The 23,635-nt window shown below is 40.2% G+C and overlaps 1 protein-coding gene across 9 annotated transcripts in view; it reads right to left on the bottom strand.

Moving 5' to 3' along the window:
- Positions 1–23,635, bottom strand: part of EPS8 (EGFR pathway substrate 8, signaling adaptor) — a 790,402-nt gene that overhangs the window by 264,309 nt on the left and 502,458 nt on the right. For all 9 annotated transcript variants that reach the window (XM_069228470.1, XM_069228468.1, XM_069228462.1 and 6 more), the window contains one exon: positions 6,605–6,754. In XM_069228470.1, the coding sequence (XP_069084571.1) occupies positions 6,605–6,754 (150 nt within the window). The remainder of the gene's footprint in view (positions 1–6,604; positions 6,755–23,635) is intronic.

Raw genomic sequence — 23,635 nt, forward strand, 5'->3', positions numbered from 1 at the left:
TTCCCATTAATAGCACAAGTATCAGCAAAGAGAAAAAGACACCAATAGTTTACTTCCACCCCTCGTTTGCTACAGATGCTTTATTTTACTTTTGAATAAAATCCATTAATACAGATCTCGTTGCGCTTTACAATTTACACACTCAAATAACCTGCAATTTAACTATTAGCACAATCTCTAAGTTAGAATTGTTATCACGGGTGCCACTCATGGAACAATAGTCAAAAAGATGTCAGTTATAGCTGAGTGAATGCATTTTAGGGATCAGAGCCATTTGGGAAGATTTATTGGGACGCTGCAGCTTATGGGCACCTACCATATAGCCAGAAAAGTAATCTGTGCACAACTGAGAAACAGTGCTCACGTTCTCTCAAAATATGTTCACTTGCTCTTGCAGCCTACAAATGGCCCTCGTGTAAGATGCATGCAAAAATGTTCTGCAAACAATTTGTCTAGTAGTGGTACAGTTGCAGACCACCAGTGTAAGCATGCAGCATTTGCTACTGCTTGGGAGGTGGATATTCACCAATGCCATTGGGATGTAATTCCTACCTTGTCTGAGGTATCCTGTAATAAGAAGAGTCTTGCAGAGTTGAGAAGTGAATCATTAACTCCATTCGGGTTGACCCAAATGGTGAACTAAAATGTAATGGGCAAGTCAGAAGCGGTCAGTGTTGTTCACAGTTTAAAACAGCTGGTAGCTGCAATTCGCTGCAAAGATGTACAAATACATGGGTTAACACTGTTGTGGGGAGCATAAAATGCTGTTTTATACTGAAGATATATTGGTAACTCTGTCACACCTAGCAACGTCCATCAGGTACTCATGCATCAAATGGTACCATGTTCACAATTCCCAGGGCTAACGCATAAACAGGGACACATATGAAGCCCTAGACCTGAAAAGAACAACTGCAGCATCTCTGGACAAAATACCATGTAGATGGAAAAACACAGGTTGAAATAACTAGACATACCAGTAATTAAGGGGTTAGAGAATATTGTATGAGACAATACAAACCGATTAATAGATCAAGTGACCATGAAGCTATGCCACTGATCGAAACTACTACTCTCCATACAGGAAGGAAATGAACAATAACAATGAGAATCCTAGTATATGCATGGTGCGTAGGATGTAAGAAACTGGGGGCTAAAAGCAGAATACATGAAAAGACACCAATATGTTACAATGGGAGTTTATGTCTTAATGGAAATGAAATAGCATGTTCACACTGGGATATAAAGCATACTTGCATTTTATCACCTAAACCTGGTTGAGTGCCTGAAAACATTTTCTGAATGAAGTAAGGTAACTTATCATCAACCCCTTTCTGGAATTATCTATAAACTCACTTGCTCAAAAACAGTCTTAGGTACACCCACCATTGATTTACACCAATATTTAAGTCTGAAACACTAGCAACTGTATATAGATCACAATTTCTCTCAGCCATCGAGCAAAGACCTTAAATACTGGTGATCCGACAGATGACAACTTGAATGAATAAATTTATGATATTTGTAAAGCATGCAAATGCCCATAGGCGCCTTAGTGCTAAAGAAATAGCGATGAACTAGACTACAATCAACTGGACTAGACCTGCAGCAAATTGCCAAACCAATGTTGGAGCTAAGGGTTTGTAAAAAGCCAAGATTTAAGGGATATCCTAAAAAGAATTAGGCAGTTTTTAGAGTTTAGATGCAGCAGCAAACTATTTCACAGTTTTACAGTGAAGATAAAACCCTGCCTTCCCCACCCCAGGTTGCCTTCTTAATTATGAATATACTGATGAGGATTGGGAGGTATTTCTGGTTACCCATGACACTTATCTATGTGAACCTAGAATAAAGTTACTTCAAGGTATTACACAGATGGCAATATTCACCCATGAAGCGGAATTCCACAAGAATCTGTTCATCAGCAGTCTTCTGGGGATGTATGCAGTGCTGATAGCAACATTGTACATTTAGTATGGGAATGTCAAACTTCAACAATACCTGGTCAGAAACATGGACCTCCATGAACGATTCTTTAGTACTGAAGGGGTCGCTAACAAGTCAAACGTTATTGCTAGATGACAGATTCTAGAAATTGCACATCAGCATAATGGGTGGTTTTCCACCTCAAGAGCAGTACTCAAATTAGGTATATTACTATTATGGATGATTCACAGACCCTTCACATGACACTTGGCTACAAGATATCTATTCTATAGTCTCTTTGAGAAAATGATACATAGATTGAATGATCTAATGCAAAAAATAGAAGAGGTTTATGGGACTTTAGAACCAGTTAAACCCGAATTGTAGTCAGTGGATAGCATAGGATTCTCTTAGTTTATTTAGGAATATAATGTGGAATGAGATATAACCCCTTCTGTGCCCAGGACGTAATGGTTACATCCTGAGGCACAGTGCTCGTGTGCCCAGGACGTAACCATTATGGTCCTGGGCACAGAGCCCAGAGGGAGCGCTAGCGCTCCCTCTGTGGGGTTCCCCCACCCCCCCAAGCCAGGGATGGAAGGGGAAGACCTTCCCCTTCCACCCCTGACCCCCCCACACCCACCTGTGACGTCAGCACGCAATCGCACGATGATTGTCACAGAGGCCTTCTCCTTCGCGCTGGAAGCTCTTCCGATCACGTGGAGGAGGCCAGGAGAGGCTTCAAAGGGAAGGAAAAGTATTTCCTTCCCTTTGAAGTCTCTCTGTGCATTTCAAAAGCCGGACTGTAAAGCAATCCGGCTTTTAAAACACCCACTAGAGACCATGGATTTATTTTTTAAATGAAATTGGCATGAGGGAGCGACCCCTTGGGCAAGGGTCGCTCCCAGGGGGGGGCATTTTTTTTTAAGGGCTTTTCGCTGGAGGGGCAAATTGTATTTAGGCCAGTTCTGCCCGCTTTGGGGGCAGATCGGCTGATTTTAGGTCAATCTGCCCCCAAGGGGGGCAGAAACCACTAGGCACCGGGGATCTTTTTTTTTGCGCCAATGTCACGCAGGGGGAGCGACCCCATAGGCAAGGGTCGCTCCCCGGGGGGGTCGGAGGGGCAAATTTATTTTAGGCCATTTCTTCCCCCCTGGGGCCGGCTGAGCTAGAGGCCAAAATCCACAGGTAGGCACTTTGCAAAAAACACCTCTGTTTTCTGTAAAAAAATGTGATGTGTCCATGTTGTGTTCTGGGCCATTTCCTTTTGTGGGCGCTAGGCCTACCCACACAAGTGAGGTACCATTATTATCGGGAGACTTGGGGGAATGCTGGGTGGAAGGACATTTGTGGCTCCTCTCAGCTTCCAGAACTTTCTGTCACCGAAATGAGAGGAAAAAGTGTTTTTTTGGTCACATTTTGAGGTTTGCAAAGGATTCTGGGTAACAGAACCTGGTCAGAGCCCCACAAGTCACCCCATCTTGGATTCCCCTAGGTGTCTAGTTTTCAAAACAGCACTGGTTTGCTAGGTTTCCCCAGGTGCCGGCTGAGCTAGAGGCCAACATCCACAGGTAGGCACTTTGTAAAAAAAACACCGCCGTTTTCTGTGAAAAAATGTGATGTGTCCACGTTGTGTTTTGGCCCATTTCCTTTCATGGGCACTAGGCCTAACCACACAAGTGAGGTACCATTTTTATTGGGAGACTTGGAGGAACACAGAATAGCAAAACAAGTGTTATTGCCCCTTGTCTTTCTCTACATTTTTTCCTTCCAAATGTAAGGCAGTGTGTAAAAAAGACATCTATTTGAGAAATGCCCTGTAATTCACATGCTAGTATGGTCATCCCGGAATTCAGAGATGTGCAAATAACCACTGCTTCTCAACACCTTATCTTGTGGCCATTTTGGAAATACAAAGGTTTTCTTGATGCCTATTTTTCACTCTTTATATTTCAGCAAATGAATTGCTGTATACCCGGTATAGAATAAAAACCTATTGCAAGGTGCAGCTCATTTATTGGCTCTGGGTACCTAGAGATCTTGATGAACCTACAAGCCCTATATATCCCCGCAACCAGAAGAGTCCAGCTGGCGTAACAGTATATTGCTTTCAAAAATCTGACATCGCAGGAAAAAGTTAGAGTAAAACGTGGCGAAAAATGGCTGTTTTTTTTCACCTCAATTTAAATATTTTTTTATTTCAGCTGTTATTTTCTGTCGGAAACACTTGTAGGATCTACACAAATGACCCCTTGCTGAATTCAGAATTTTGTCTACTTTTTAGAAATGTTTAGCTTTCTGGGATCCAGCATTGGTTTCTCACCCATTTTGGTCACTAACTGGAAGGGGGCTGAAAGCACAAAAAATAGTCAAAATGGTGTATGTCCCAGTAAAATGTCAAAATTGTATTGAAAAATTTAGTTTTCCAATTCATGTCTGCCTGTTCCTGAAAGCTGGGAAGATGGTGATCTTGCCACCACAAACCCTTTGTTGGTGCCGTTTTCAGGGAAAAAACCACAAGCTGCCTTCTGCAGGTCTTTTTTCCCCATTTAAAAAAAAATAAAACTTTCACTGTATTTTGGCTAATTTCTTGGTCTCCTTCAGGGGAACCCACAAAGTCTGGGTACCTCTAGAATCCCTAGGATGTTGGAAAAAAAGACACAAATCTGGCGTGGGTAGCTTATCTGAACAAATAGTTATGAGGGCCTAAGCATGAACTGCCCCAAATAGCCAAAAAAGGCTTGGCACAGGAGGGGGGAAAGGCCTGGCAGCGAAGGGGATAAAGGTAGGATTTTTGGATTTGAGGAGGAGCAGGTTGGTTAAGGGTGGTAACTGTGATAATGGTGTTCATTCACTGTTATTTCTTTTATTTTGTGAACAGCTGGATAATGTCGCCTATTTATGGTTTACAACGCATTTCTCTTTAGGAGCCATATCAGAGGTAATTAAAACATGATTGTCTAAGTTACAAGGAATCCATGAATAGAAGACTCAAAACACACAATGAAAGGACTATACGTAACAGTTTAAATGGGGAATTTAATATAAATGGCAGTCAGGTCCGTTTTGCTCACTGATTCTCTTTGAATGTTAGGCTTTCTTTTTTTCTATTGACACTTGGCAAATAAACAAAGTGGTACAATAACAACATTTGTCCTTTAAATTATGTGCCAAAGGTCAAGGGCATTTCTTGGTATAATATAACTCGTCTTTTAAGGAAAAAATTATATTTCAAAGTAACCAGACAAATAATCTTATGAATTGAATGGGAACAATGTAGATTGTGAAAATATAGATTGCAAATATATATTTTGCAAAAACAGATTCCGAGGAATAGACTGAAAATCAAACTGCCAAAATATCGACCTTAGACAAATATCCTCTATAACATTTCAGTTTGCACCTAACACCCACTTCGACCATATGCTCTCAAATACACTATGTCCGATGCTAGAATAGTAAATAACCAAGCCCTAAATGAGGAGGTTGGCTGCATTTAGCAGTTAAACACAAAAGGATTTATTCTGTAAAAAGGGATTCGGTAAAAAGGGATTTATTAAAGGATGAGAGTTTAGAAGTCTGTATTTTGAGGTCTACATTTTTGCAATATATGTTTTTTCAGCCTATGTGTTCACATAGAACAACTAACTCTGCATCTAATATTGAAAAGCTATTTCTTGGCACTAGCACTTTCTCATTTATCCCTTTGCCTTTTTGTTATATCCGCCCACCAGTACTCAGTACTAAGAGGAAACAATATGGTATCTGACGACTTAGGTCAGCAAACCCCCAATACAACAAAATAAAGCATTTTTACATTCTCTAATGGTTTCCGTCATCCATAATGCAGAATCAAATTCCCACGCCTACTTAGAGAAAGTCTCAGTTACATGAGTTACATCAACTGGCCACCTCTTTTTGTTTCAGTTACCAAGTGTTTTGAGACAGCATCTTTCTGGAACTTGTGGTTTATTTCTTCATAACTAGATGAGTGTTTCCTGTTGTCCCTTAAAAGAGTAATTTCACATCAAAAGAGCCATACACTTTTGAATATATCACAAGTGTCCAGCAGATACCTCTTGCAAATTTTCAGGCTAACATTTTTTTGAAAATATCCGCCTTTTATATCATGCAAAACATTCAAGGGATAGCCTCCATCAGTGGGTTGATAAGCACCTCAAAGTATTTCAAGGCTTTGATTTAATAGGTTCTGTAAAGGTGTCAGACTCGTGTAGAGGTAGATTTGATCTCTCTCTCTCTCTCTTTTATAACCAGAATGGGATCATGCCTGGAATTCCATGGGCACTGCAGTCATGATTCTGTGATAACCAGTTGATCAACAGAGGTTGGACAGAAATAAAGCAGGTCTTCGATGGGTTTTACGTAACATGCAAAAGTAACTAGTTACTCAGGTTCACAGACTGAGGTTGTGGCCACAGACAAGGTGTTGTACTATTTATTGGGTGGGTTTCAAAGATGGTCAGTTGGGTATATTGAATTCACAAAGTTCTTATGGTCCATTAAGGAAATGACACAGATCAGCTAAGGGAGAAACTTTAATGAGTGGCGGTAATCATGGTAGAAAAGGGAATATTTATAAATCATCATCAAAATGAAAACAATTACATTAAAGCAGTGCCTCAATACTAAAAAATAATACTTTAAATATTTATCTTACCTTAACCTCATCACACTGAAAGAGATGAAGATCAGGTTTGCTCTGTGATTGCTCTTTACACACTAATGCAAGAATGGAGTTGAAGCTGCATGCATTCATCACAGCTTGGCAAAGCTGAATTGTGTTCAATGGAAAGTTCTCTAGTTCATTCTGCAATAAAACCCATTTAAATGGAAATCATTAGACCACTCCATACACAGCAAATCTAGAAGGCATACTTGAAATGTCACGGTCGTGGGTATTGTAAATGGGAACCAATTAGTGTTAACCGTTTGTCAATTGAAAGTAGATTGCAATTAAAAGAAAGTAAAATTTAAGGTTTTTTTTTGTGAGAATGGAATGCCCAAGGCATGAAAATGAGAAAAGACAGTCATACGAATATTTATACTAACAGTATTCAGGTCTCAGCCATGGTCATGCTGGCAAATTTGTTCTTGGACGATTACATCACAGATTCTTTCAAGAACCCCTTTCTCGCTCGAGGCGTATTTATGGACCACGTGTTCCCAGGTGAAAAATGGGGTACAAACTCCCTCCCTAGTCCACACACCCTTTTCTCTAGCTCTCAATGACCTATCCCGAATAAGGTCTCTGAAATTAAGCATCCTGTTATTTTTTTTAATTAGCCTTCACCTGTAAAATATAAGGCCGGCTCAACACCACTCACGGTCGAAGAAACCGTTATTTGGTACATACATTTTTGGCACGGCAACTTGGCTTACAACACTTTAACAAGCTACAGTAGTTGACGTTTTTCATAGGATTTTTTTTTTTTTTTTTTTTTTAATCACACCATTATGTAAAACGTTATGCAAACTATGCACAAGCTAAAGTTAGGTAAACGACTCATTCAGTGCATTTTTCCACGTCACTGTAAAACTATGATCACTTTGCTAAGTAATGAAAAAGCCAATATGGCAGGATTTTATAGAATGCATGCAGAGACCCACGATGTTCATTACGATACAGCCAATCAGCGATACTTAAATACATTCAGACTACTAAATACACAAGTGTCCATGCACACTCCACCCCCACACACAGGAAGCGTGTACTACCCACCAGTAGATGAATAATCGTGATAAAGAAGCTATATACAGAGAACAGCTGAATAAAGCCCCCTTAACTGGTATGGGTTGAGAGTGACCATACAAGTGATAACAGAATCGCCACCAGGGAAACTCTGGGTGGTGTAGTTCAAAATTAGAGGGCAACTAAGTTATTCTAACACAAAAAGATTCACCACCAACGTTCCACCATTACCAGTATTTCAATGGGTTCTTCTTATATCTGTCCATGTTCGTTCAGATACCTCTATATACAAAACTGCAGAAACCAAAAGCCCTGCTTCATGCTGACTACGTATTATCAAATTCAGTGCAGGCTTATGATGGACACTGTAGCTGCCCAACTATTAAATGACTACATCATGGAGACACTCAGTCCTGTAGCCCAATTCTACTTACCACATGTCAAAGTCCCAGAATAGCATTCAGAAGAATGTGTAATGAATGGATAGTGACAGCAAATGCAAAGGCTGGATTTGCCACAGAGGTCTAGTGTTAGACATGAAACCTTGATGTGCCCATCACAAGTAGTCCATAGGAGGTTGTTATAACACATTAGTTGGGTTTCCCATTCAGTCTTGAAGAGACATATTAAAGGAGGTGAGGAGACTTGTTGAAAAAAAACAGTCTGAAAAATACTTACCCAATAAATTCGGAGATGATGATGGCTACAGAACGACCTATCATAACAAACCTTCCTTTCTTTTCTACAGACATATTTGTCACAGATATTGGGGGTATTAAAGGAAACAAATATGGCCCCAAAAGTGGGGTGATATGAATATGAACAACTGAATATTGATGGGAATTTAAAGCTGAGGAACAGACACACAAAATCATGCTCCATAGACCAACAAACAAATCAGAAAGATGCAAGCACAACTGACCATGGAGCTATACCCTTATTCAAAGGAAAGTTATACGTGAACTTATCCAATTTTCCCCGAATGCAACACCCCATCTCCCCATTAGTGCAATGCCCACAAATGCAGAACCGCTGGAGTAAATAATACTTATTTATCACAATATACAGGTCACATTTCCATGTGGTTGTTGTGGAAGAGTCGTTCCACTGTCAAAGCTGAGTGTAAACCAGTTCAGTGTTGTCACAGACTGTGTATGTGGAGAAGACGCATGGGTGTAATACTATTCAAGCTATACATATTTAAACAAAGAAAGGGGACTCGGCTTCAAAGTAGATGTGTGAATGCATATTTTTCTAGAAACAAAGATGTGGATCTAATAGAGGTCAAAGACAGTGGGGAAAGAGGCTTGGTCTCTATAGGCCGAGTTTCTTAGGGATGGAGTATCCACAGCCAAAAATATTTAATAGATGTGAACCTACAAGTCTAAGAGTGGACAAAATCCCTACAAGTGTTAGGTCCACATAATTGACAGGCACAATGGCTCCGGAAAAATGCTGTTCCCACTAAACAGTGCTGAGCAGAGACCTACATTTAATTGAAGAGCAAGAGTAACATGCATACATGGAGACACAAGCCATACACAACCCAAAGAATGTTTAGTACGACATGCATTTCAAGAACCGGAAGTTACACTACGTGTTTCATCTATGCTTCTAACAACAATAGTGTTGAGAAATGATTTAATAAAATCTTGAAAAACTACAAAGCACTAAAGGATTTGTGGAAAGAGAACTCACATTCATCCATAGATAATACATCAGAAAACAGCCAAAGGGAAAGGCTACAATAGAACATTTAAAAAATGCAAAGAAAAGCTGTGATTCCCCAAGGAAGGAATTACGTGGACATCATTACCACTGGTCCCCTTTTGAACTGATCAGCACACCACAGTATTGAAGAGAATTTAGTGTTTTATGCTTTTGTCTCATACGCACTTCTGAACATTATTAGATGTGCTTAATAAAAATGGGAGAACATGAAAAAGAAGAAAGGTAGCTGCAAAGTCAATTCTGGCGAACTGATTTGAAAAAGGAGCGTGCTTCCAGGTCCAGCAGCCCTTCTGAATTTGGGTTCACTCGATGCAGTTTTTATTATTTCCAATCGGGCTACCAGTGAGTCGCTGCCACTTACATGCCACGCCCCCTTTTCAAATGAATTCCAAAGTAGTGACTTTGCAGCTTCCTTTCCTCTTTTTGATGTTCTCTTACTATCTCGTCCTGATGACCTGTTGAAGCATGTACCGTCGAAATGCCTTTGACATTATACCGACTGGGAAAGATTTGGATCATTACATATAAAACTATGGAATATTGACAAATTATTATTTATTTTATGAACATTCCTTATACTATTAAGTATTTTCGCTGCTCCTTCTCTCCTTTCTGTGTAAAATATTTTGCACCGCCTTTTGATCTGTTACTGCACATTACACTAGGGACACTTCCAAAGCTGCTGCTTAAAAACTATTAATTATTTAAACATATTGCACCAATAACTTTGGGTTCTGCTTCTCTTCTCGTTTTATTTATGATTACATGAAAAGTTCTATGTTGTATTAAGTTCATCATTGCTCCTTTCGATGATAACTTTAGGACATTGTATTTTGTTACAAGCTATACTCAGATCCTTGAGAGGTTTATGGGTGATGCCTGATGTCTACATGATCATAGCAGGACTGGGTACGAGTTCTAGTCTTGGGGATTTTAGCAAACTGCCCAGTCCCATAAGGAGAACCTTTCTAAGAAAGCTTTTTCTGTATGTTATGCACTTTAGAACAGGCTCCATGTGATGCAGTTTTCATCTTCTGATCCTCAAAGACTGCTATAATTCAGTCTTTTTCAATTTTGTTCATGCTGCCGCATAATTCTTCATTGTAACATGTGGATTTTTCTGCGTCCTTGTTAAATTGGTATAAAAATGTCGCTTAGATAATCAAACGTTGATACTTTGCCAAACGATTTTCCGTTGCAGTGAAGGGTTGCTTTAGAGGGGTGTTTTGGTTCGTAATGATACATTATTTTTGTTGGATTCATTGTATGTTTCTTTGGGGCAATAGGTTTCAAAGCACTTTAATGCACCATGTTTTGACAGCTCTATTACAAAGAGAAGTACAGTGGCATAGGTGAAAAGAAATATTCACCTCCCAGCTACAGGGTGTCTGCTTTCTATTCCCCAAGATAAGTGGTAGTCTTTGTTATGTGTAGGTTAAATAACAGTAAGGCCAAGATTTATCCTTGTTGGTTGCCAGTGTTTATGATATCTTCAGGGCATTTCCCCATCTCTGCCACATCTGACCTAGCCTGTTGTCTGTTGATGTAGTTGTGGCAAGGCTTGAAGGGGTTGTTTGGAATGTTCAGCCCTTTTAAATGCTCGCCGTAAGAGGTTCAAATCTACTGAGTCACGGGCGAATTTGAAGTTCATGGAAGTCAAATGCAAGATGGCTGTCTCGCCTTTGGTGTACTTTGTGCATATTAGGTAAAGCTTTGTGAACTGATCAATGGTACTTAGGAGTTTCTTGAATCCTGCTTGGGTTCCACATAATATGTTGTTTATTTCCATGCAAGTCCGTAGTTGACCCAGTGAGAGTAATTGCTCCATCTAGAAGTGAGATTGGGTGACAGTTTGACATAAGTCAATTTCCCTTTTTGCATATAGCGATGACTACTTCCAGGATGGGGCACTTACCTGCTGCTAGAGACTTTGTTGTAAACTGTGCATAAAACCAATACCTACATTTGCACCCTGATTCGATAGAATTGTGCTTGAAGCCTTATTTGTTTATATATTATGAATGGTTTCAGCCATTTTTCTAAGCCTGAACGCCATACTCAAGACTCCAAATCATTTCCATGTTTTTTCCTGCCTGGTGGGGTAACATTCTAGCATGTCCACGTTTTCTCTTTTCACTTTAGTTTGCCAGGACTGGTTTGGCCTAGGGTCTTCCTTCTCATTGCTACTGTACAACGCTTCAAAGTGTCTCCATTCAAAAAACATCCCACTGCAGTGTGGAATATTGAATGGCACCCTTAGTAACACAGGAGACCAATTCCCAGAATCACTGGGTGAAGCGTTTTTTTTTAGGTCCTCCCAGACCTTGAGCCAGGCCTCATTCTTTTTTTACTTTCTCAACTCTTTGTACTCCTTCCTATAGTGCTTCAGAGCTTGCACCCCAAAGGGGGCTTGTGCTACACTTTTAGAAACCTTGTTAGATTTTTCTTTTGCAGTCGACATTAACCATCGAACCAGCTGAATTTACCTAAGCTAGTATTGACTTGTGTTGGATTTGTAACCACAATCAAATATCTTGAGGTCAGCATAAGGTGCTCTTTGAAATACTGTACTGTATTTCTCTGCCCTTGATCTACCTGTTATATATCTTTAAATTGATTCTCCTTCAGGTGGTCAATAAAAGGTACTTTGGTGCTATAGTTTTCAGGGTGCCATCTGATTGATTGTTGGCTTTATTTTACAGTTAGCTTGTTGAAAGTCACCAGGAGGTCAATTTGTGCTCAGATCACTTGGGTATGGGTTGCAGCAATTGTATGGCAAGCAGCTCGTGATCGCTATCAAACCTTTGATGAACCCTGATGTTGTAAACAATGTGCCATGTTTAAATGTAAACTAAAGCACAGCAAACAAGACTGCTATTATAACTCCTACTGAATGTCCTACGAAACCAGTATGGCCATTTCGGAGACAACTTGATGTATTCATCCTCTCTTTTCGTGCTTTTGCTCCACTGTATAGGCGGTTCTGGAAGCCCCGACATTTTCCTTCTCCGGTAGGTCCTTATCAGCCAATCTGTGCCTGGGCCCAGGACTGAAGTCACCACAGGATGGCACTGCATGCTTATCCCTATTGTTATGTTTCTCTGGAGGCCAAAACAGCTGCCTCAATCTTAGACATGGCTAGACCATCTCATTATTTTCCATAGAGGATCGTAGACCTTGTAAATGACTCCAGCAAATATGTCAGTTTCAGGTGCGTTTAGCTATTGATTCATTTGCAGGTCCAGTTTTAAGGTACCATTAGACAGCAGGGAAATTGTGACCCATGTCATTAAACCCCCACACTCTTTCTTTTCTTGCTTTTAATTGCTAGAACCTGATAGGCTGAAAATCCATCCATGAGCTGAGGTTTCCCTGAAGTACACATATGTTTTTAAAAGGAAACCAAATCAAAATAGTATTGTGGTGAGCCATTTCGATTCATTTAATGCTGAGTTGTTTTACTTATCAGAGTGCCTTTTATTAGGTCTGGTAAAAAGTTGCATTATTAGTTGCAAACAATGCGAGTCTTTCAAAATGAAGAAGTTTGAAACTTTCTATTTATTTGGAACCAAGCTCCCCACTGCAATACTTGACTTTCTCTGGGTAGTGAAATAGAGCAGTCTGAGGCTTACTCAGGGGATGTGTGTGGGCTAGTACCCCAAACTCATGGGTTTTCCCCAACATTTAATAAATCATTGTCCAGTTAATGCTTTATCTTATAGAAAGGAAAAATACTATATTATGTACACCCTCCTAAATCCTACACAATTTACAAATATTTACAAATAGGCAGTAAGAAAAACCTTTGGTGACACCCACCAATCATTTGGCACCCAATCAAGCAATAGTCACAAATTACAATAATACTGCTCATATGCGTAGACACAATATCATGGGGTGCCATAATAAAATAGCAGGCCTATTGGCTTTGTCAGGGTGTCACCACAATTGTAAATATCAATACAGCATTTTGACTTATTGCAAATCATATTAATACCATCCTCTGATGGTACCATGTCTCAATGACATTCACTATATGTATTATAGCCCACTGTTCATGAAGAAATTCAATAATGGATATCAAATTCAACAACATGTGGACATGAGTCCTCCTATTTTTACACTGCAGTTTCAAGACCCACCCACAGGGGTAGCTGTAGTCAAGAGCCTTTGTGCAAAAGTGCAATTGGCCATAGGGATAGATATTTTATGAACACATTTGCCGCTTTGTTTATATTTGTGACCTTGAGACACATTTTCCATCAAGCAGCTGTGCACCACACTTTTTATTTTTACTGTCAGATTCCTCTGCCCACATATGGGGCACACCGCTTGTGCCTGGTGCTGTAACCACGTATGGAACATCTCCATCACAGTCGTACCAGCTCCTGCTGTGCACCGTTGTGTGTGTGGAGCTGGAAATATTTTGCACTACCTGCTTGTGGTCAGTGCAGGTGGGGGAGATGTTGGCGGTGTGCTCCCCTTTACCCCAGACACTGGCACAAGGAGCAGGGTGGCACACTGCCATCCTTGGAGTACAGTGGCACTTCTCCATGGCTCCTACTGCCTTTGGGAGATGGGGCTCCCCAGGATAGTTGTTTACCCAACACCCAAGGAACTGAGCTTTCAGATGCAATATTCTCTAACTGCTGATTGTGTCAGGAAAGGTGTTGTTTTGCTCCTGGTGGTGAGGTGTAGCCACAGGGATTAGTTTCTTCAGGCCTCCTAGCCTCTAAATTCTGCTTTGGTTTCAGGGGAGTGCTTTCCAGTCCTGCTGCAGAACCTGTTATCAACACAACAATTCCCCAGGTACAATAGGAGGGGCAGGTAGCACAACATTATTGTGGATCTGCATTAACTGTACCAGTTTACCCTGGAATTAATTGCAGATTGGTATATCAATGTCCAACTATGGTGAAACTGTGTGGAGGCACAGACTTCGCTTAAAAGATATAATGCAGTCAGCACACAGCCTTCCAGTCAGCACTACAGATGTACACTATGAATGCTGACTCATATTATAAGGTCTACACAAGGTCACCACTAATCTTTGAAGGGACCCTTCGGCCAGCGGCTGCCTGTGCACAGACACTGGACTGAGCTAGACTGTAGTCTCACTCGCTCAACCCACACACACATCCACATGTGTGTGCTTACATGTTCCCGTATAACCTTCCAAGAACCTCTCACCCTTTTTAAACAGCAGCAGCCTTATCTTAAAAAAAGCAGACATTGGCAGTTACCACACAGTCTATTTCCCCAGATTTACCTTTTGTGAGACCTAGTTGGTTAGACTCACTCACAGTATACGTCCAAAAATGGGCAGTCAGAAAATAACCTAGGGAGAATAAATATGCAGAACACATTTTCAACAGGCCAGCTATTCAGAGATACATCCTATGGGATTCTACTATATGTATTGACCAAAGGTGCTTCTTCATTGCCCAAGGCGGACAGAATTGTGTCTCTTTGTGCTGCTATAATGCATTACATCTTTCATGCGGCATGTATTAGTGAATTTTACCTTAACTAGTACCTTCTCCCCCTATCCATCATAACTGAGCTGGGGATTAAACTTGGAATAAGGCCTGGTAAAGGTTAGAGGCTGAGGTAGTCTACATAATCTTATTTTTTCTTCAATCTCATTTCGTGGCTAGTTGATATAGTTCTCTTTTTGATTGGTTAATTTCATATCCCATCAGAAGGGTGGTCCCTCGTGCTGGTATCTTTTCTACCATGGATCATCTTACACATAGTGTTTCTGTCCCTTTAATAGGCTTGTTTTCACACTTCTCCATTAACTTTACTTCAAGAATATTACCAAAGTTATAAGGCCCAAACCTGGAAATGCTTTCATTAGATTTATGATATTGACCCTGTTTAATCTATTAAGGAGGCCCCGGAAGTGATAAAGTGGAGTAAAGATGATTGATTTTGCACAGTTTGGTAGAAACTTTACAGTTGCCACAGTCAATATCATGTTTTTTTCCCCCCAACACATGGGCATTTCAGCTGGTACAACCTGCCCCTCGGTCCCCATTTCAGCATTGTGGTTCCATAAAACAATGGGATTACAATCCGTGACACACTGTTCTTTGAGTACAACCCCTTGGAGTCAGATTTTGCATGTCTTTGGTGGGCAGTTGAACGATAGTGGGCATTTTCTGTGCATGCTTTCAAATCGCCTGTCTCCAAGGATGGAGGAGAATGCATTGGCTTCAGCCAGAGACTCTTCTCATGTGAATCTGCTGTGCAGATATTTTTGGCCTCCTATTTGCCATTTTCCTTTTGAAAGGTGATGATCTGACGTGTGGTGGGTCCACTGGCTCTTCCTATGTGATTTTGCTGTGGGTGGTGTGTGTGGCTTGCTATGGTGCATTTGTTTTTCCCCATCTTCACCTGCCTTTTCTTTGTCCTTGGAAGCGCTGTTCTATATTAGTTCTAGGTACTTCCTTTTCCCTTCAGACACCTATAGGATGCAGGATTGTCTTTTTCTTGAAAGGAAGAGAAGACAATCTGTGTAGTTTCTTGAATCATGTAATACATTGACTAGCAGCATAAGGCATGTCATGAACAGCAACGTTATTAAGTTTTCAAAGATGCAATTAACATTAGATATGTGGTGTGGGATCTGCTAGCATCCAAGATGAATGCTTGTTTATAGTGCAAGGCAAAGTAAGTGATTAATATGGCCCTCTGATTTTACTCAGTGAAAAGGTTCAAGACTGTTTAGCACTTATTTGGTCCATCATTTATCTGGCCAGTAGGCCTGTTACATGATAAGGGATGCAGTGCACCTGGGCCAGACCACTTGAGTTGCTAAAACACACATTCACAGCTCTGAATAATTTAGTGACTCTGTAGTATTGTTTTACCTGTCTGTCACTGTTTTGTGGTGACTGATGTTATGGACGGACACTAGGAGATGCTAATTCTCCTCATGGGATTTGCCTCATTTTGAGCAAAAGATGACATTTGTGGCATCAGACATGATTATTATGTCCCAACAGTAGAACATTTGAGGCCCTTCAAATTGAAAGCAAGTCAGGTATCACAAACCAAGGTAAATAAAGAAGAGAAAACTATAGCAATACCTTAAAACAAGACTTCAGCACAACCCACAAGAAGACTGCAGGCACAGCCCTCAGGCTATCCATTGAAGCTCATGAAGGGTGCAGTACAACTCTCCGGGCCATCTTGCTTAGGAGAGAAATACCCTACCCAACACCCAAGGCCCTTTTGTCCCCTGCTTGGAAGTAATACAAATACCACAGGAGAGCCATTAACAGTCATGTGACCATGGGCACTGCAGAAAGGCACATTTACTTCAGGCAGGAAAATGCCAAGTCTCCAAAAATTGTATTTTCAGAATAACAATTTAAAACCTTAGGTTACCATTAAAGAGGATTTAAAATTACAATTCAAATAAACGAAAGAAGTATTTCTTTACCTAATCCCAAACCGAAATTATCACTTATTAAGTTTAATACGTTACCTAGTGTTAATCCATGGGAGAAGTAGCCTTTCTAAAGTGAAATATGACCTTAAGAGTTTTTTCACTGTCAGGACATGTAAAACGGAAGTCCACACGTCCCAATTTTTAAATACTGTTAGACCTATCAGCCTTAGGGTAGTCTTCCCCCTAACATTTCTGCTGGGCTTAGGACTCTGCGCATGTTGCCACTGCTTACAATTGCTAAAAGGCATGTGCTCACTCCTTAAAGCATGATACCATTGGCTTTAATTTACTTATAAGTCCCTAGTAAAGTGGTTCTGAATGTACACCCAGGGCCGGTACACTAAATGCTGCAGGTGGGCCAGCAGTACTTATTGTGCCACCCACCTAAGTAGCTCTTTAAACATCCCTGAGGCCTGCCACTGCAGCCTGTGTGCAGTTTTAAACAGCTATTAAGACCCAGTTTAAAAAAAAAAAAAAAAAAAAAAAAAAAAAACATTTGGCCGGCGTAAATCTTCTTAACATACGTCCCTCCTAGCGTAGGCCCCGGACAGCCCAAAGTGCAGGGCACAGGGTATTTAAAAAGTTGGACACTTAATTTTAGGTTTTATATGTCCAGGTAGTGAAAAACTCTTAAATGCATTTTTAATTACAGCAAGGTCTAGCTCTCCCATAGGATAACAGAGTTACCTTATTACATTTTATAAGTTGTAATTTCCAAATGGCAGCAGGTAAGCAGTTCATGTTTGGTGTTTTTGGAATTGTAATGGAAAATCCTAACTTATGGTGAATTCAAATTTTTAATTACAATTTGGAAAATGTCACTTTTAGAACGATGGCACTTTCCTGCCTTAGCCATTTAGTAACTGTAGCCTGTCCCTGGGTCACATTACTGGGTGTAGCTGACAGCTGGGCTTTCTGTCTTTCTTCTAGACAGTCATCCACAATAGAAAGCTTGGATGTGCCTGGATGGGGCATCACTGGCAGGATGGGATGGCGGAGCTCAGCAAAGTCCTACTTGCAATTTGAATATGTTGTGTCCTGCCTCCACATGAAGGGCTGCATACTCCCTGTAGTCTGGAGCCAGGACAGGGAAGTCAGGACACCTGGGGATGTAAAAGCTTTCTTCACCTTCCAGAAGGGTACCAAGTACAAATAGTGGACATCAGACCCTAACTCTTTAGTATGCTTCTGGACCTGTGGATACTCTGCCAGGAAGGTGGTCTGCTGTGCAGCTGAAGGACTGCAACTCTGTTGTACTGCTGCCTTGCTGGACTACTGATTTGATGGCCTGCTGCCCTCTTGCCTGGGTAACAAGGATGAGACATGCATCTACTGAATCCAGGACTGCAAAGTGACCCAAGGGCTAGTTGTTTGGTCTTCCGACTAGAGCCTCAGGGACAGAAGGCTCCAACAACCCTGAAGCCAGCACCTGGACTGTGCCATATGTGAGTCTACCCTGCCAAGTAGTGCATTCCTGGACCATTGAAAGTGGGCCTAATGGAGCCCAAGGTGCTCTGCCAGCCTCTGTGGATCCAGAGGAACCAAAGTACCTCATCTACTGCTCAGTGCAACATCAAGCAGAGCTGACGCATTGCCACTACTGCATGAATAAGAACTATCACAAAGAACTGAAGCATTGCAGCCCGTCCCTGCATTGGCACTGCCATTGTGTAATGCATCTTCACATACTGCCTTTGAGATAAGCCTGACTTTCTGTGTCAAGTTACTCAAGGGGTAAACACCGGTCAATTTTCTAATCTAGGGTTGCTTGTGACTTCACCCTGAGAAGAATGGTGGTTTGCTTAAAGTACTATATACACCATGGACAGATAAGAAAATAAAATTTGCCAATCAGGGGTAGCCAATTTTACAATGTTTAAGGGAGCGAGCACAAGCACTTTCCCACTGGTTTGCATTGGTAAGCTGCACATAGTTCTAATGACAACAAAACAGCTTCAGCACAATTCAGGTAGTGAAAGTAAACAATCTGTGGAACTACCATGTCAAAGGTGGTCAGGTCTAACAATTTGTAAAAAAATAATGTTTTTCTTAGGAGATTTTCCACTGACAATGCCGAATGCTCATTCTGCCAAATACCAAGGCTACTTTGTCTTCACTGCTGCTGAAGCCTTTTTCTTCTACCACATTATACTTTCTGCATCTTTATCTCACACTTACAGGTTTTCTTTTAATCCCTGCCTTCTACAATTGGCAGTGTTTTTCCATATTTTTCTTCGTCTTTGTTTATCACTTTTCTACTCTTCTTCCTTAGTTCCTAAAAATGAAAACCATTGTCCATCACTTTCAAACATCGAAGAAATTAAGAATTGCACTTTACACTGTAGCACATTCCTGTACAATTTGCACTAGTTCTTCGCATGCCCAGACTATCCACAATTTGCAGAGAGCATACAAGGATTGTGGGAGTTTCTTTCTATCCCTTTAATCAAAATGCATTATGTAATCATCAAAAACTCAAAACGCCAGTGCCTCTCTCACAGGCATACACAATGGAACTATTATACTTGATTTTTGTTGTAAATGCTATACGGCAAGAATGATTATGATGTACAACAGGTTGCTTACGCACTTCAAAGTGCCACTATCCACCTCATCCAAAGGCGAAGGCGTTCACTTCCTCTACCTCAGTGTGTTATAGATTGTGATTTCCGTCACTAGTTCACATGTCTTCTCAACAGTATCATCAACACCACATATCAAATATTAACAACAGCAGTGTGATGAAGTGGGATACTAGTCAGGAGTGTTGGAGGCAGACCAATGGCTTGATGTAAGTTAGCTCTGATACTGTTCCTCGTATGCTAAAAATCTCAACACACACTGGTGAGGCAGTGTCTAACACGGAGTGAAAAAACAGAACACTGCTTCTTGAGGCAGGATAAAACTCAAATGCACTAGGTTTAAAGAATGAAGACGTCTACTTTGTAGTAATTCTGAGCCTTAAGGATATTCTCTAACTTCTCCCACGTACCACCTATTTATTGAGAATTTGATTCTTCATCTAGGCTTGATTATCCTTAGTACAAAGATCTTTCCCTCTCAATAGTTTGAAGGCTGTATACTCTGTTACAGTTGTGCGATAGGCCCACAGCAGTTTAACTTCAGTTCCCCAATTCTTACAAGTACAATTACTAGTAGTCTTGTGACTGCTGCCCATACTTACTGTGTTAAATAATTCTATAGCACCATTACCCTCTCGATCCAATTCTGCTGCTGCACAAAAAATCTTGAACAATTTAGGAATTCTCTCACATAAAAATACTTGATCTAAAAGTCTTGTCAATGCTTCTGAGGTCACATAATTTAAAACGTAACTTGGCCACTTGGAAAGTATATCTAAAAGCACAACAATGTGGCAGGTACATTAAGGTATTCACAATAAGGCCAAGAATATCAATTGATAGTCCTCCCACATACCTTCCGGACACTTGCTGGGACACAATGGTGGCTTAAAAGTACCTGGCCACCAATACAACGTTTTCATTCTTTTCTTGCTTTTGACAATCCCTATATGTTCGTCATGATTAATTTCTAAAATCTGCCTCCTCAAATTTTCATGTAGTACCACTCTCTCCCTTTAAATTTAAAAAAAAAACATTAGCTTCCCAAGATAGCTCATTCTGGATTTCCCAAAACGGTCCGATTCCCTCTTCAATACATTCTTTTCAAAGGCCACCCATTAGATATGTAATTGTACACTTTAATTAAACAAAGAATACAATTTATATCCTTCCATCCATTCTTCCTTAGATATACCCTCACAATCCACATTGTCCAATACAGCTAAAGAGTAAATTTTTCATGTCTTAAAATGCCTTTAAACAGCAACCTGATTCTTTAATCCAGGGACATACTCTACCCTATAATTATAATCAAGCAGATGGAAGCAAGGGAATACGTGCCAATCTTGGTGTAATGACCTTCAGAAGCATTTCTCTTTCTATAGTTGAATATGTTTTCTTCCAAGGAGGTAATGGAGTGAGAAGCAAATGAGATAGTAGATATAACATTATACTTGTTCCTTTGAAACAAAACTGCCCTAATACCTTTACCACTAGCATCCATTGTAATCATGGGGACATCATTAAGGTCAAAGCCCTGAATAGGAATTACATCACAGATGTAATGCTATTAGACCACAATTGAAGGACCTCTGCCCAAACAAATGGCATAAGTTTTTTCAATTATTGCCTCAACTCTAATGTTTTGGAAGCAAAATCCTTCAGAAATTTCGAATACATTTCAGTTAAGCCTAGATGGGATCTCAATTCATCCTTAGAAGTGGGCAAAGGAGTGTTGGGTATGGCATTTAACAATTATTTTGGAGGCAAAATCTCTTTCTTGCCAAGTTTATGTCCCAGGTAAGTCAGAGAATTAACAGAAATTCTGCACTCTTCTAGCTCCGCTGTAAGGCCCTTCTTACCAAGCATGTGCAGCACCTCTTTAAGCCTACAATCATGTCCATGTCTTTCTTTTCCCATGACTAATATATCGTCCTGTAAGAAGACTACACCCCTAAGATCCTTGAACGGATATTACAGTAACCTTTGAAATACTGCTGCTGCCGATGCAAGCCCAAACAGTATGCACTTGAACTGGAAGCAGCCAAAGGGTGTTATGAAAGCTGTGAGGTGTTTGCTGTCTGAGTCCAAGGGAATCTGATGGTATGCTGTTGTTGGATCCAGTGAAGTGGACCATTTCTTTCCTTGAGTCATAGCGAGCATTTCATCTTCCTTAGGCAATGTTAACTTGTCTACTGATATATATACAAATCACAAAGACTGATGCACAATCAGACTTTGCCATTGGCCTTGTGAGCTATACCCATTGGAGCTAACAATTTTTTTGATTCAGTGCTCTCAATATTATCACTTGCTATTAGTTTCTCCAGTTTGAGTTTTACCTCTTCCCTTACACTGAAGGGAACATTTTTTGCCTTGTGTGACACTGGTGTGCACTTGTCTTTTAAAATGATTTAATGATGAAATCCATTGAAAACTTGCACTGTACCCAAAAAAGTTAGGAAATTGTTCTATTAACAACAGAGAAAATGTAGGGAGGCACTTAAATAAAAACTTGTTCAGGACCGTTTACAATACCACGGTATGGGTTAGACTGTGAAGGTTAAGGGATATACATTAGATATACCAAAAGAATGCCCAGAATGTTTTGAAATGTTCTGCCCACACAGAGATTTATGATGGTGGAAGGCTGAATGAGTCACAATCACAATTGGAATCCCTTCTAGTATAATAGAAAAATAAGGTTTGGTCTAACCATCATTATACAGGCCTAGTACAGCATAATCAATACAAAGAACACATTCAGTTTCAATGCCCTCTCCACCTGATGAACCAAAGTTAACTACACACTTCACTGAGGCAAATGCTCCTTTCTTGCAAAAAAGACTGACAAAGTGTCCCATTGTACCACATGTGGAGCAACATTGTTTCAGGGCTGGACAATGTTTAAAGTATGCTAGATGGTCTTTCCTTCAACGGGTTCTCCTCACATTTCAATGCTTTATGATCTTTATTTTCTTCAGACTTTCCTGTATATTTCTTGTGTTTATTAACATAAACAGTTGATGACTTTATAGCACACACAGAATCCTCTTTGCTGTAGTTCTTTAGAGCTGATTGGCAAATCGTTTAGAAACATTTGCTATTTTTGCAAATGCCATAGCATTCTTCAAAATTGTTTCCCCACTATCCCACAGCCATTCCTATATGCTGGATTAATTAGCATATAACACAATCCGATCCCTTAACTCCTCATGTACGGTTCCAAATCTGCAGGGAATTGCCAGTCTTTTTAAATGTGCAACAAAACCATCTATAGATTCCTGAACACCCTGATGCCTCTCAAAACATTAGATCTGTTCACTGAGATATATGCTGATGTTATCAAATAGCTGGTTTAGATATTGTAAAACATTATGTTTTAACTGCCATTTTCACCTAACTATAATATCATTTTACCCTTTGTTTTTTTAGTAATTTTTTTTTTTTTTTAAACAAAGTAAGATGATCATTGCCATATGTGGTTGGGCATCCAAATCCCTACCATGCACGGCCTTCGCCCCAGCTCAGCAGGGAGTATAGTGCAGGGCTACCATGGACTGCCAACACCCCACCATACACAGCCGACTGGCATGTAACAACAGAAAGGGTGTAATTTTGATTAAGGTAGACTAACTGGTTTTGTCAAGAGGTCAGAGCACCAAAATATAAAAATGTGGACTATTGGCTTTAAACAACTGTCACATAACAATATAAAGGGTGTCACTTAAATTAATTAACTTCCATCTACCTCATCTTCTTCCACAAAAGTTTCAGGGTGACCCATCAAACAGGGGCTGAGAAAAAGGGGGAATCCCAAAACGTGTTTCCCCATGAATCATTTTCATAGGAAAATTGAAGAGTGATAACGCAAAAGTGGCTAAACATAATTAAACCCGATTTGTCAGAAAACTTAATATTTATCTAGGAAATGTGCTTTTTCTGATTTGGTTAAATGTGTTTCGTTGTTTTGGAGAAATTAAGGTTGAAAATGTATATGCAGTGACACGGATCCACAAAATAATTTTTTTTAATATATATATATATATATATATATATATATATATATATATATATATATATATATATATATACACACACACACACTATTTAATGCCCACTCCCTGGTCAAACACACTGCTGATATAAGGCCTTCTTATTGAATATAATAGCTGGGACCTTCTCTTTACAACGGAAACTTGCCCCCCCCCCTCAGATTCTTAGGTG

Source organism: Pleurodeles waltl, chromosome 4_1 (genome assembly GCF_031143425.1).
Source record: "Pleurodeles waltl isolate 20211129_DDA chromosome 4_1, aPleWal1.hap1.20221129, whole genome shotgun sequence".
NCBI lineage: Eukaryota > Metazoa > Chordata > Amphibia > Caudata > Salamandridae > Pleurodeles > Pleurodeles waltl.